The sequence below is a fragment of the Nipponia nippon genome, unplaced genomic scaffold, assembly GCF_047370975.1.
Source record: "Nipponia nippon isolate SJK-2023a ecotype South Korea unplaced genomic scaffold, ASM4737097v1 scaffold_5, whole genome shotgun sequence".
NCBI classification, from domain to species: Eukaryota; Metazoa; Chordata; class Aves; order Pelecaniformes; family Threskiornithidae; genus Nipponia; species Nipponia nippon.
This window is the reverse complement of record NW_028262369.1, coordinates 59,945,896-59,960,138: the sequence shown is the minus strand read 5'-3', so window position 1 is coordinate 59,960,138 and position 14,243 is coordinate 59,945,896. Positions and strand designations below refer to the sequence as shown.

General features: G+C 46.2%; 1 protein-coding gene across 1 annotated transcript in view; it reads left to right on the top strand.

Annotated features, from left to right (window-relative positions):
• COL6A3 (collagen type VI alpha 3 chain) overlaps window positions 1-13,685 on the top strand; it is a 63,666-nt gene extending 49,981 nt beyond the window's left edge. The window contains exons 39-46 of the mRNA XM_087731972.1: window positions 1,074-1,182; window positions 1,946-2,226; window positions 3,504-3,764; window positions 5,573-5,647; window positions 7,783-7,962; window positions 8,075-8,128; window positions 12,527-12,697; window positions 12,914-13,685. Of these exons, the coding sequence (XP_087588098.1) occupies window positions 1,074-1,182; window positions 1,946-2,226; window positions 3,504-3,764; window positions 5,573-5,647; window positions 7,783-7,962; window positions 8,075-8,128; window positions 12,527-12,697; window positions 12,914-12,954 (1,172 nt within the window). The 3' untranslated portion in view covers window positions 12,955-13,685. The remainder of the gene's footprint in view (window positions 1-1,073; window positions 1,183-1,945; window positions 2,227-3,503; window positions 3,765-5,572; window positions 5,648-7,782; window positions 7,963-8,074; window positions 8,129-12,526; window positions 12,698-12,913) is intronic.
• Window positions 13,686-14,243: the final 558 nt, after the last annotated feature.

Genomic DNA, 14,243 nt, shown 5'->3' with positions numbered 1-14,243 from the left:
CTGTTTGGCCTGTTTGTTGCTGCTCATAGGCCTACCTAGTTGAATATGTCTCAGTTTAGTTCATTTTGGCCTCCCCATCCCATCCCATGCAGTCTGTTGGTCTGCCAAATAGAGTTTGCACTTCCGTCTGGTTTGACTTTGTCTCCATGGGCTCACCTATGGGATTTGACTTAATCCTGCCTGGCTTGCCAGTCACATCTGCAACATGTCCCATAGGGTCTGGTCCTGCTGGGGGTCTTGGCCCTCTGCAGCCCAGCAGCCTGCTAGCACTCCCCCCAAGCTCCCTGAACACCCAGAATATCTTTCTTCTCAACTTCAGCATAAACATCATGTCTAGCAGGCATTTGGATGGCTCAGGCTGAGATCTGGAGTTGCTATATGCAGATTTAAGGACCAGGATTCTTTGCTCAGGGATAAATAATGCTGCTGTGTTTGGGATGTGCAGATTGTGCCTTGAAAAATTGCATCTCAGCTTAGCTAGAGACGGCAGGCTGGATCTCCAGCTAAAGTGAGCTGCCATGGATCCTAGAGAGACTTGGCCAGCAAGGACAAGAAATGGTCCTTTTCTAGGAAAGCTAGTTTTATCCAAAAAGTCCTGAAAATCAGTCTACTGGGCTAATAAACCACTGATTCAGGAATGTCTTGCACTAAATAGAAAGCAAACATGAGCACGTCTTTCCCTGGAAATAAATGTTTAGGTTTTCTCAGTTTGCTTTTTCCATTTACCACTTACAGGGGTCCTGGGAACTTCTAACTCTTGAAAAAATATTAACTGTGTGGTTGGAAGTGCCTTGTTATAAGAAAGCTGCTTACATGTGACAGACTAAGAGATGCAGCCCTCTGGTGTCTTGTAGTTACTGCTCTCATGCTTGTAAATTGGAATAACAAATCTCCCAGCCCAGGATGCTGCAGTAACCACACCAAACATCAAGAAATATTCCCTAGCTTTTATCAGAGCAAGCAAGCAGACAAGAGGTTTTTTAAAATCAAGAAGACATATATCTAATGTGGTGTTAGTAGGTAATCACCATCCTCAATACCAGTGTTTAATGCCAGGCTCGCTCTGTCTGTAGGCGACTTTGCTTTCTACCTGCCTCCAGAGATAAGGAAACAGTGCGAGTGGTTCCAGAGTGATCAGAAAGCCAAGAGCCAGAGCCCCGGGCATGCCGGGCACAAAGCAGTGTAAGTAGTGGTTTGTCTGTGAGAGAATGAGCTTTGCTAACAGCCTGTCTGGGGGAGAAGCCTTCACTTCCCAGTCCCTGTTTGGAAAAAGAAAGAAAAAGCAACTTCAACACTAACAATCAGGATTATCAGCATTTTACTAGTTCCTTTAGTGCTGTGTCAAAAGAGCAACAGATATATCTACTAGAGAAGGGTAGACAAATACACATATAATTTTAAATTTGGGTTACATTTCATATTTATATATGTATAAAGGATACGAAGGAGGTATATGCTACTGTCATCATGCAGGTCAGGAATTCCAGAAATTACTATTAATTCGGGGTTTTCCACTCAACGAACTATTTTCAGATAGGTTGGGCTGCCCTAGATTGTCTGATATTCAGGATCCATCATAGAATATATCCTAACGTTTTCTGAACAGTAGTGAAAGCTTGTGTCACCAAAACTCACTCATTGCTGGCACAGAGCTGACCTGGCTTTAGAAGGTCGAGCCCCTTGAAATCTGGCATGCTACAGACCTGTCTACTGAATTCACTCTTATGTGTGTAAAGTTGGTGTATAGACAAACTTGTGCCCCAAGTGATAGGCAGTGCTCTGCAGCACTTTTCACTGCTTGGCTGTGGACATATCTAAAGCTGACAAAGACTATTGACCCTGGGGGGTTCTTGCCAATGATTTGTATGTCAACTCCTCTCCACTTCCAAAATTCTGCTTATATAGGGGGAAAAAAAAGCCGTATCAGCTGCTTTTGCTTTGACAGGTATGTGGCACCCAACGTGACCGTAAGTCGGACCTTCAGTGCCAGCACCACGTTCAGTGTAAGCACGAAGCCTGTTGTGAGCACAAATGCCCATGCCAGAACCACCACTGCCAGCACCACAGCTCAGACCAGAGCCACCGACCAGACCACAGCCAGCACCGTGGTCCAGGTGAATGCCACCGCACAGAGCGCCGCAAGCACTGCTGCCCACGCCAAAACCGCTGGCCGCACCACCGCGAGCACCACGGCCACTGCAGCAGGTGGCAGGAGAAGACAAGGTGGTATGTGAAAGGCTTTCCCCATGCGAGCAGTGACTCTCGCTTGTTTGTACCATAGTGGGTTGTGGCTTTTCTTCCTCCCTGAGAGGATTATTCCTATGGGAAATGTCACTAGGAGGCCAAATTTTGTGTTTGCAGAAACAAGTTTTTAAGTGCAAAACTGGAAATCTGCACTGGAGAGTTAAGGCTTTGTCCACTTGTGTTGAGAATTTTGTGCAAAACCGGGTGGGGGACAGGCTGCCTCTAGGCAAAACACAAGCAGAACATCTAAACATGGGACAATCCATCGTCTGCTGCCTACCTCAGTAGTACAGCAACAGAGCACTTCTCTTTCTAGTGTGGCCCATTTGCTTTCTACGATTTCCTTGTAGCATTACCCCTTGGCTAAGTTTTGCTATTTATGGTGATTCATGCAATGGCATTGTTTGAATTCTGCATCAGCTAATATAGTTAGTTCAGTTAGTTCATCACTGAATCAGTGTGGAGAGCTATTTGGGAATGCTAGAGCTCTTTCATGTGAGCACGGTTCATGTAAAGGAGTTTTCTCATGTGTTTTTGCAAGGGGATGCAGGCAGCTCTGGCCCAGCTGAACAAGTAACAAACAATGTGTGTCAAAGCACAGGGATGCTTAACCAGTCAATGAATGCACGTCCCCATGTAAATAATAAATAAAAAGCAATAAATAAAAGCAATTAGCTTTTGCAATGTTAATGCTTTCATCAGCCTGCAAGGAACAAACATTTTTGGGTGTTTCTTGCTCCACTGTTGCTTCCAAGCAGCATTTATAAAGGTCTCATCCAATACTCTGCCATAACAGGAAAATCTTTCCCTAATAGCTTCTTTGACCTGTCTAAGGTTATGTTTGACCTTAAGCAGGCTTTGCTTGAAGATCTTCAGCAGTTCAGTGAATCCATTGCACCCTAGAGAAAGATCTGACTGGACACATTTACAGTTGTTGGGAAAGTTGTGCTGGGAGTCATATTTCAGGCTGTGTAAATCTCGTAAAAAAATGCTTTCATTTGCTAGGTTGCAGCAGATTATTAAAAAATAAATAAACCACTTGGTAAATCATCTAGGCTATGAACAAAAAGCCTCCCTACAGTGTGCTGGGTTGGGCATCTGAGATAGCAAAGTCACAACCTGGTTGTGCCACAACTGTCTGCAGACAAATTTATTTGCTGTGGACTGGGAAGGAGATCCTGCAGCACTGAGACACTTTTTTCTTGAGACCTTTCCTCTTCAAGTCTTTGCTTAACGTTTCTTCTGATTTTGCATTGCAGCAAAGACCCACGACATCCAGATCACAGATGTCACTGAGAACAGTGCCAGGCTGCGCTGGGCCAGCCCTGAGCCACACAACGCCTATACTTTTGATATCACCATCACCTTAGCACATGACCACTCTCTTGTGCAGAAGCAAAACCTGACCGGCACTGAGCACGTCATCCGAGGACTCAGAAGCGGGCAGAAATACCTTGTTGTCATTACCGGCTACCAGAAATCGCAACCCAAAGTAACCTACACAGGGACATTCAGCACAAGTAAGTACCTCTTGAGGAAAACACACAAACATTTATTTTTTTCATAAAATGGACACAAAAAATGGAAGAAACCATGTAAGGGATGGGGAATCATTTGGTACCAATGATCCCAGCCCTGGCAATGCTCAGTTGTGTCACTGCATGTCTGGCATCCTGCAGACCAGCAGCAGGACCCGGTTATGAAACGCTGCAAATGTGTTCCTTTGGCAAATGCAAGTTGACACTTCAGTGGTGTTAAAGGGACACAGATTGTGGGAGAATTAAAGCCATTCCCAGAGCGGGGTTTGCCTTATTGTGAATGCAAGAGGCTTTGCACAATGTGTCTTGGTGGGGTCCAGCCAGCATTGCTGTAATTAAAAATGAGTCAAACTGGGTTAACACAGAGTAAATTCAGTCCAGCCTGACTGCAAAATAAGCAACAAAATCTTTTTCTCCGATCGCCATTTCCATAGCCACCTATCTGCTTCACCTACTATATTATAAAAAAAAAACCACAAAGAAGAGATTAAACGGAGGGTTTAGTCCTTTGGGGATCCAGGCTCTGTGTGTACAGATCACATGTAAATCTCGCCAAACCCTTTGACATGTCCAAAAGTTGCGATGTAAGACACAGCCAATTTTTTTTATGTAGTTTGGCATAGAGGTGACTTGGCTTGGTGATGTGGAGCAGTTTGCACTGGTCCTGCCAGTGCTGCATCTGGCTTCTTCTGGAACTTCAGAGCCAATTTCAGTGCCCATGGAGAGCCTTTCCATTGGCTTTAGTAGGTTTGGATCAAGTTTGAAGTCTCTTACCTTCGTGAGCAATAAATGTGCCCACAAAAATGTTGAGAAAAGACATCAATGTGTAGAAGTAACATTTGCATGTGCTGAGTTGGAGCTCTTGAAGCCCAGGGAAGCTGCAGTTCCCATACAGTAAATCTCAAACGGGAACAAACTGGGCAGGCAGCGGTGATGCCACCTATGCCCACAAGCTGTGACCTGTACGCTGGGTAGCACTGTCCCTTTTACTCACACCCATACCCTCCACCAGAGAAAAGCAAATGGAACCCTTCCTGTGGCTGCAGCCCCCTCCTGCCCTCCAGCCCCACGGAAAATGAGACATGGGTTGCCCTGGAAAGGGGCATGATGCAATATGGTGCAGTCATGCATGGCATGGTGCAATATGAACCATGTTCTCCTTTCCATCATAAGGGATTTCTTTCCCTGGTGACAGTCCTCAACAACATAGTTCCTAGAGAGATGTGAGGCCATGATGGGAGGAGTGTGGTCAAGGAGAGGCATGCAATGCATGGACAGTCCTTGAGGGCTGCCGGGGAACAAGAGAAGATCCATCATAGACTATTTGCTCCCCTGGAGGATGCCTTTTTTCCCTGCTCTCTCTAAGGCCAGAGAAGCAAAGCTAAACTGGCTACAGAGAGGCCATGTCTGCTCCTTCAGAGCCCTCCAGTTGCATGCTGTGGGGTAAGCAGGGGCCATCCAAAGCAGAGTCTCATGGGGCCCTGGGAATGCTTCTTCACAGTCACCCCCATGGATGAGCCCGAATGTGCAGCAGAGCCGCCAGCTGGGGACAGCAAGACAAACCCATCGTGGCGTGGCTGGGCGGTTGTAGATTACTCATCCTGTCAGCTGCCTCCAATAAACATTTCTGAAATGTATGTGCTAGGGTAAACAGATCCAGACCCGGCTCCTGCAACTTGTGTGCATCCCCTGTGCTGGAACTGGGGCCAGTGAGTTTGTTTATGGCTGTGCCGAGGGCGCTGCTGCAGATCCCCTTCCCCTTGGCTGACCCTGCTGCTTCTTCCCCGCAGAGACCCCAGCGCAGCCCAAGGTGTCCCTGGCCAACATGATGCTCAACACTGAGCCGCTGGAAGGGCCTGAGAGTGGTGAGTATGGGCGATGGTGGGAGTGCTGGGCTAGGGAGGTCTGCTAGGACCCTCACTGAGAGCCTGGCCATTTGCACCAGTCTTCCCTTTGCCTGCTCCCAAACCTGGCCTTTCTCAGAGGCCTGCTAGGACCAAAGGATCTGTGAGTCCCTTGCTTTGCAGAGCCAGAAGATTATGAGCTAGTTGACAGCCTTATCCCTGCAGACCTGAGCCCTGTATTGGGGTCTCTGCCCATGCTGGATCCAGAGTCCTCTGAAGTTGCTGTGGGGGACTCAAACCAGGTCCTGTTTCCATCGCAAGGATGGGAGATGAGCCAGGGCCCAAGCACTGGCTGCTTTCCAGGGACAGGCTGTGCCCCATGCCCTCTCTGGCACACGTAGGTGCAGGTGTGGATGCAGAACATCACCTGATGCTTGTTTGCACTTTTGCTCCCCGTCTGGGGCAAAGAACAGGTCTTGCCTCCCTGGTTTAACACACAGCTCTCGACAACAGCTTGACCAACAGCCAGGGATTGTAGGGGAGTTAGTGTCAATCATCTGCATAAATTTGGCTAACTGGTAGCATCACTCCAGTTTCACCTATCTGCCCATCCCGTTTCTCTGCCACCGCTGGTGTATGTAGTAAACCGCTAAACGAGCAAGCTGGCAGCTCCTACTCTATTGTTGATCCTGTTAACCTGTGATAATAACCCATAATCACTGTAGCTGTTAATATGTCATCTCATTGCTTTTGTTGACATCAAGCTCATTATATCAGTTGTACTGTAAGGGACAGGCTGCAACCTTTCCTCCAAGGGTCTGGAAGGGCTCTCAGCCTTCATACAGCACTGTCGTAGGCACCAACTATGGAACTGGCATCCAAAACTCATCCCTGAATCATCATTCTCATGTTTTTCTTTAAGCATTTGGCTTGCACTGTGGCTCATTTTCTTCCTGAGGTGATTTGAGAGCATGGGGAGATGCTGCTGCTCAGTGCATTCAGCCAACAAGAGTTGCAAAGCTGCTGTTGGGGTCTGGCTGCTCGCGTTGAAAGGGATGAGCATGGACCTCATGCCTGGCTGGTGGTACAACCAGAGCTTGCTGCGGTGGGGGGGCCAAGGGCTTGTGCTGGGCGAGGACCATCTCATTTCTACCCTGCTGCATGTCCCATCATCCCACCCTTCCCATGCATTTCCACTCATTTGGTCCCTCTCCCTGGCACTGGCATCCCCTCTGAAGCCTTCACCTGGCTTGTCCCCACCAGGTGATACAGACCTCCATGGCTTTGTTTAACCCCTTGTGTGCCAGCCCTTTGGAAACAAGATGTGTAGGCTTGTGTAGGTCTGCCCAAAGGAAAATGGATGTGCTGTGTGCTCACTCTGTGCTTCAACATAGACCTCAATCTCAGCTCCTTTTGTTGACCCACTTGCAGAAAACGTCTCTGCCCGAGGATTTATGGCAGCCAGCAATTTGGGGGAAACATTCCCTGAGGATGCTAATCTGAAGTTTTTCAACAGGCTAAAGATATTAAACAGGGCAGGGGATTTGGGGTGGCTTGTTTAGCTGAGTCTTCTCTAGTTCTCCATGCAACGGGAAAGTCCCATACATAAATCTTCCAACGCATCTCGGAGGAAGCCCCACGTTCTGCCCTCCTTATATAAAGCAAAGCAGCTGCTAGCACTGGTGGCCTATCTTTGCTAATAAAAACTCTGGGATTTGGACCTAAATTATCACTTCTGGGCAGGAAAGGAACATATGTTTAAATCGTCATCAAGCCTTAAAGTCTACCAGGTGCGGCTTGTCTTTAGAGATAAAATAAACACACTTAAGGATTAAAAGTTACTGTCAAGATGAATAGCCTTGAAAATAAATGGGGGTATTTGTGTGAGGGCCCAATCCTGCATGCACCAGCGGGGCTTAAGGGGCTCCCACCGCCTTGGTCCAGGGACTTGGGTCTTGGATGCACAACGAAATCAAGAGCAGGGCGAGGCAAGCTGGAGGCTGGGGAAGGTTTGCATTCAGCAAGAGAAATCATATGACAAGGAAATGCCACCAGTCCTGTACCGGGCTTTTTTTCTTTTTTCTTTTCAATCTCTTTGCTTTTTCAGCTTTTAACCCTTTCAGAGTCACTTAACCTTTGCACCTTTTGACATGCAGATTGGCCAGACCCTTGCTTGCTGGACTTTGACATGGGCATGCAGTGCAAGGACTATCAGATTGTGTGGTTCTTTGACTACAAAAACAAGATCTGCAGTCAGGGTTGGTATGGTGGCTGCGGTGGTAATGCCAATAGATTTGAGGCCGAAGCTGAGTGTGTTAGCAAATGCTTAAAACCATGTAAGTACCACGTGGCGATTAATCCTTTTGTATTTTATCATATTGTCAAATAATGTTTGAATCGGAGAGAAAACTTCGTTCATAATCCAGACCCACACACTTTTTTCTCCAGCAGCAGCTGAGAAAGGCATGCAGCAGCCACCCCTTGAGAAAAGATTATCATCAGGTAACACCCCAAAAAAGAAAAATCACAAACCAAAGCAAATCCATTATTTCACCTTGGTCATTTCATAGCATGCATCCAAGCTTGTCCGATACAAGATCACTAGTAATATAGACTTGGTTTTCATTTGCTCCTTGACATGACCATGCCCTACCATCTGCTTTGCATGAACAAGTCGCTTTGCATGTGTGTTGTCACACCAGGACATGTTGTGTTTGCACGACTTGAGTGCAAATCACAGCTATATGGCAAAATCACACACTGGATTTCGTGAGAAACGTGGGGTTGCTGAACTGGAGCATGACACAGTCCCAAAGCAATTTCTATTATCGTTGTGTGACTAACCAATGCCACCACTCAGTGGTGTGCCTTTGCTGAGATGCAAAGAATTGCAAATGTTTCACTGCCTGTAACCAAAACTACTACATGGACTTGGGTCTTGCGTGCAGATGTTTTCCTTTTGCTCCAAAAGATAAAAATCATAGTTGAGGGAGGAGCCCACAGGAAAATGGCAATGACCACCTCTCCTCAAGTGGTTTCTGAGATTAAAGGGCTGTGTTTGCAAATCTCTTCAAGACCTGGGAAGGAAGATAGAGACATGCAATCACCGGTGTTGCTTCAGCAAGGGGTTGGGATGGGAACCTGACCCCAGCAAAGCCTTGCTATCATAGAAGCCTCCCCCTTCTAGTAGTGTTTCAGGGCCCTTTGCAGAGATGGGAGGGAAATCGAGGAGCGAAGCAACCTCTCGTACCTAATGGCAGAGCTTAATCCTCATAGGGATGCCCCTATGACAGGGTTTGAAAAGGCAAATTAAGGACTCCTCCCACCCATTTGATTTTCTTAGGTGTATTTTAGGCTCCTTAAATCAGACTCGGGAATTTTTGTAACTGGCAGCAGTGCAGCCCGAGTCCAGCTGGGGGTGCCCCTGCAGAAACATGCAGGCAAGCAAGGAAGAGGCCACCACCAGTCATGGAGATGCCTGGGGTGGCAGCTGCTTGGAAAAGGAGATTGCAAGGTGCTGCTGGGCTGCAAACAGGCATCATGGATAAAGATCCATTGGTTGCAGTTTGAGGACTTTTCAGCCAGAGGAAGAAGCATGTGGCTTGTGCAGAAACCTGTAGCTTCAATCTAGAACAGGATTTCATCCTCACAGAGCAGGGAAGCCTCCCTGATGTGTTTTTTCTCCAGAGGGTGCATGTTTCTGCTAGCCCCATCCCATACACCAGCCCCTTCTGATCATCGTCACATGCCTTGATGATGTTTCCAGCAACTGTTGTTCAGGCTAAAGTGATATTTCATGAACTTGGCGCCATTCTGCCCTGGGCAGATAGTCAAGAAAAGCAACAGAGAGGCCCTGGAGGGACGCTCGCGTCTCTGCCCACCCCGCCAGGGTCCCCCACTCTGTTCACTGCTTTATTCTCTTTTTCTTTTCTGCAAAACCAGAGCTTGAATCCACCATGGAAAAAAAGACACAGGAGTTTACATGCAGCTCAGCTTTTAAAATGCTGGGCATTGGGTCAGGCTCTCAGTTCAGCCTCTACCAGGTACCATAGCCAGGTGCAACACTGAGAAATGAGTCAGTCTCCCAAATCTTAGGGCCCTCTGGGTGCAAAAACATGCACCAGACCCAGCTTCCATTTGAAGGCTTTTAAATGCTGTGATAACCTTTAATTGTTTAATTTTGTATATATATATTTTTTTTTTTTACCATGACAAAATTAAATGTAAGTGCAACTGAGGAGCCCAGGAACATTTTCTCCATGGGATGAATTAAAACTCCATTTTTTGGTGGCTGCCCCCATCTTTTGAACCTGCCAAAGCCAGCCACAGCTTAAAATACATTTTAGCTCCCTAGTTCTTGATCTCCATCAATTCTTTGAAATGTCTGGATAAGCTTTTGTTTCACTTATTGTGTTTTGGGCTTGGGGTTTTTGGTAGGGGGAGACAGGTTTTGGTTAAAATGCCATCCAGTGGTTCAGCTAGAGCAGTTGCTAGATGGTGTTTGATAGTGCTCTGAAACTGGAGAGCGGCACAAGCCCCTGTGGTGTGAATATTAGAGCAGGCAAACTGAAGATTACAATTCAAGTGAATTTTCAGCAGCTTTTCTGAAGCCAGATCTGCCTCTAAAGTGGTGGTTGAATTTCCCTCTCCATCTGTTGATCCAGAAGGCTGCTTCCACTCTCAAAGGGGATGAAGCAGGGGGGAAAGCTGGGCTGCCTGGACTGCATGCCGCAGAGAAAAATTGTATTATACCTCCCATCAGCTGAATGTTTTGATTACTGGTTGAATTCCTGAAAGGGTGCACGGGGTTTGGGGTAGAGTCATTTTTGTACTCACATCTGTTGGCTTTGGAAGGCAGGAAAAAAGGGACATGGACTTTGAAGAAAAAAAATATCTGAAGAATAAAAGGCAAAGAGCCTGCCAAAGGCATGGGGAAGCTTTTGGCTGTAGGAGCCCAAAAGCAAAGCTGAACTGGAAGCTCAATATTGATTTCAAATTCCAAGGGAAAACGGGCATTAAAAAAGAAATCCTGCTTCAAAAAGTTGCATTTAGAACAGGACGATGGGCGGGAGTGTCCTTTCAGACATGTCTTCTCTCTCGGAAAGGACATATTCCCAGCTCCTCCTATCTAAACAGTAAACCCACTGCTCAAACAAACCACCCAATGTCCTTCACGACCGCAGCAGCATGGACTACTTGAGTCTGACCCCTTTGACCACAGTGTTTTTCTGGCAGTGATCTGTTCAGTTGCTCAAAGTGCAATTAAAATGAGCGGGCAGAAAGAGTTTAGACATTTGGCAGGGTCTGCCCAGAAGCATGCCTGACATTGGTCTGGGCATTTCCACCTCCCCCCCAGGAGCATCCCAGCCTTGCTGCAGCATTCCCGGGCTCTGGGCAGCTGCCAGCCACCAGCTGCAATTTCCTTTAAAGTAAACCCGCAGCCAGGGCTTTCTTATTGCCTAGGGGTCATTGCCAGACCTACTTTCTAGTTGGGATTTCAGGGATAATCTTCTGCATCCTTCTTCCCGTGAAAACTTTAGAAGTGTTTAGCATGCCTTTGCTCTCATCAGACCCCAAAGAAACTTGCTTGCAAATACACCTTTTTATATATTCACCCTATATCTATATACTCTTTCCTATATTCACTATATATTCCCCTATATTTGGGACTACTAACCACAATTTAAGAGATAACTCCTTTAAGTAATTTGATTTCTGGCACCTGGTTTACAAAAGGTGTGGTCCTAAGACAAGATTGTCAGAAGGTGACTTCAGGACCTGAATTTCCCCAGCAGTCATTGCTGGTGTACTCTGTATACATTGATTTATCTTTGCTTTTGTAAAAAAAAAAAAAAAAAAAAAAAAAAAAAAAAGAAGGTAAAGGACTTTTTTTTTTTCTTAATTAAAAAAAGGGTCCTGGTTGCAAATACCCCTTTAGTAGGAGGAACTCCATGCTTTGCCCATCTGACTCCCCGTCACTCCCATTCACTTTTCAGTGCTGGCTGTTTTACTGATACTTGTTTGACTGATGACTTTTAATGATTTTTACTCACACCCAAGGCTGGACACCACCAGCTTGAAGCTGTACCACTTATAAGTGGTAGTGATGAGTGTGATACCCGAGATTTTTGGGATCTGCCTGACTCAGGGCTATGGTAACAAGGCTTTTCCAGGACTAACTATGATGGCTGATGGTTACACTGTGCTGAGCAGAGGTGGCACGAGCTGCTTTTGCATCCCCATCTGCAGGGGATGCCTTGTTTGTGACTTGATGGTAAATTAGTGACTAATATCAGATTTTTTTACTTTTTTATTTATTTATTTGGCAGTTTCATTTTAACACATCCAAGTGCTTTGTTATTTTGTTCCCTGCTTACCCAGCAAGGGATTCAGGATGCCACAGGGCAGTGTGTGGCAGGTCCAGGAGCATCTTCACATAGAATATTTCTCTTTTCAGGGGAAGCCAGTAATTTTAATAGGAAAATGATGGTGCAGATACTTTTTCCTTTGCAGCCCAGCCAGTCCTCTCCCAGTTCTGAGACCTGCCAACTCATTTCCTGCAAATCCGGGGGATCTGTGGACAAGCGCTGCCATGCAGCACTCTTCCTTCATCTCAGCATCGCTCCATGGCTGCATGACAGAAACATGGCCGAGGGCTTGTGGATGAGGGCTGGTGTCCTCTTGGGCAAAGACATCCAAAAAAAGACCTTCTCTTTGCAAACTAAGAGATGGGATTTAGTCACAGGGCATGTGTAAAGTCTATGCTGTGGTTGCCCTTTCCGAGTTTGCATGCCAGCTCTGCTCACAGGCATTTCTCTACTGTGCACATACATTCAGAGAGACTGTGTTTCACCCAGGAGTGTTATTGCTGACTCCTCTTGCTCCTGCTTTTATCCGCAGTCATGGATATCTGCCGGCTGCAAAAAGATGAGGGGACCTGCAGGAACTTTGTGCTGAAATGGTACTACGACCCTGAGACCAAGAGCTGCGCCCGGTTCTGGTATGGTGGCTGTGGAGGCAACGAGAACAGATTTAACACGCAGAAAGAATGTGAAAAAGTTTGTGTCCCTGGTAAGCAGCTTACGTGTGGCTGGAGAGGGGGCCAGCCAAGTCCCTGGCATTTCCAGTCCGGTGCATGGCTGTAGTGAGCTTGGTTGTGGTGCTCTGGACAACATAGCAAGTCCTGGCAATTAACTAACTCCATTAATTTGCCCTCAGTATTCTGCACAGCTTCCCATGCATGGAAAAACCTCATTTATTTTCTCTTTCTTCATCAAACCTTTTCAGGTAACATCAACCCTGGTGTGGTGACAACGATAGGAACATAGAGCCAGCGACCTGTCAACACATACCTCTGAGACAGCCAGGAGCATCAGCCGTTGCCACCTTACCCCTATAGAAGCTAAGGGTATAGACTACCTTGCACTGTACTATTTCATGCTTTCAACTTCCAAGCAAACCTTGAAGAAAGTGTTTTGCTGCATGACCTATCAATATGGTGCTAAACTGTTTGTGGACTGAGTGCTACATGTGTCCGGGTTATATTGTATAGCTTCAACATTACCAAATATTTACCTAATTGCAGATTGTTATTGTGCCTGAACAGGTCTCTAAATTACCCTTTCTTTACAATTCCGGCAGCCTGCCTGTCTAAGGCAACATAAAAATGAGACAAAAAAAAAATCATAATAATTTCACTGCAACTGTTACATGCTTGCTTTTATCATTTTCATAACTGAGCATAACTTTACAGGGGAAGCCTTTGTGTAAGAGAGTAGCTAATTCTGATGAACAAGCGGTTCAATTTTCATTCTTCCTTTTTTGTTTTATTTTTTTTTCTCCTTTTGCTGGATTAGATTTCAAACTAGATCTCTTGTATGCATTTGTAACATACGTGGCCAACCAAACTAGCAAGGAAAAGGAAACAAGGTTTCCGAATGCAAATGCACTGCTGGGACCAAGGCCTCAGTTAACAAATTTTTAAATTGTGGTGTAGGATGCCTCTGGCATTCTTCTGATATTGTATGTTTTATAAAATACAAAGCAAAGCAATTTGGGGAGGGGGGGCAGTGGGTGGGAGGGGGATTTTATTTTTATGGTGGATTCTGTGTCAGAAAGTCCATACAAAGAACTTTAAAATAAAGTCTAAAGGAGATTTTGAAAAACTCATGGTTTTGTCTTTGTAAAAACCATGGCGGGCATCAGTGGAGTGATTTTCCAGGGTCTGGAAAACATTGCTTTGGAGGGAAATCCCAGTGGTCCTTATAGGGAGGATGGATGTAGTGTGGATATTCAGGGGGGCATCACTGAGGTGCTGCTGGTAACCTGTAATTTTCCAGCTTGGAAAAAGGTGGAAATCAAGATGTCTTGGTTGTGAAATCTCCATCCTGGAGGAATTTAAACTCAGCTGGACATGGCCCTGAGCAACCTGGCCTCTGCTGCCCCTGCTTTGAGCAGGGTGTTGAAACAGAGGTATCTGGAGGTCCTTTCCGACCTGCATGGCTCAATGACCCCATGGGCGTTTTTGGATGTCTCCTTCACTGCCCATCACCATGACAATTTTTACCCCCGGGGTATTCCTGTCCTTAACCTGAGCTCACCCAAGGAAGCTAAAATT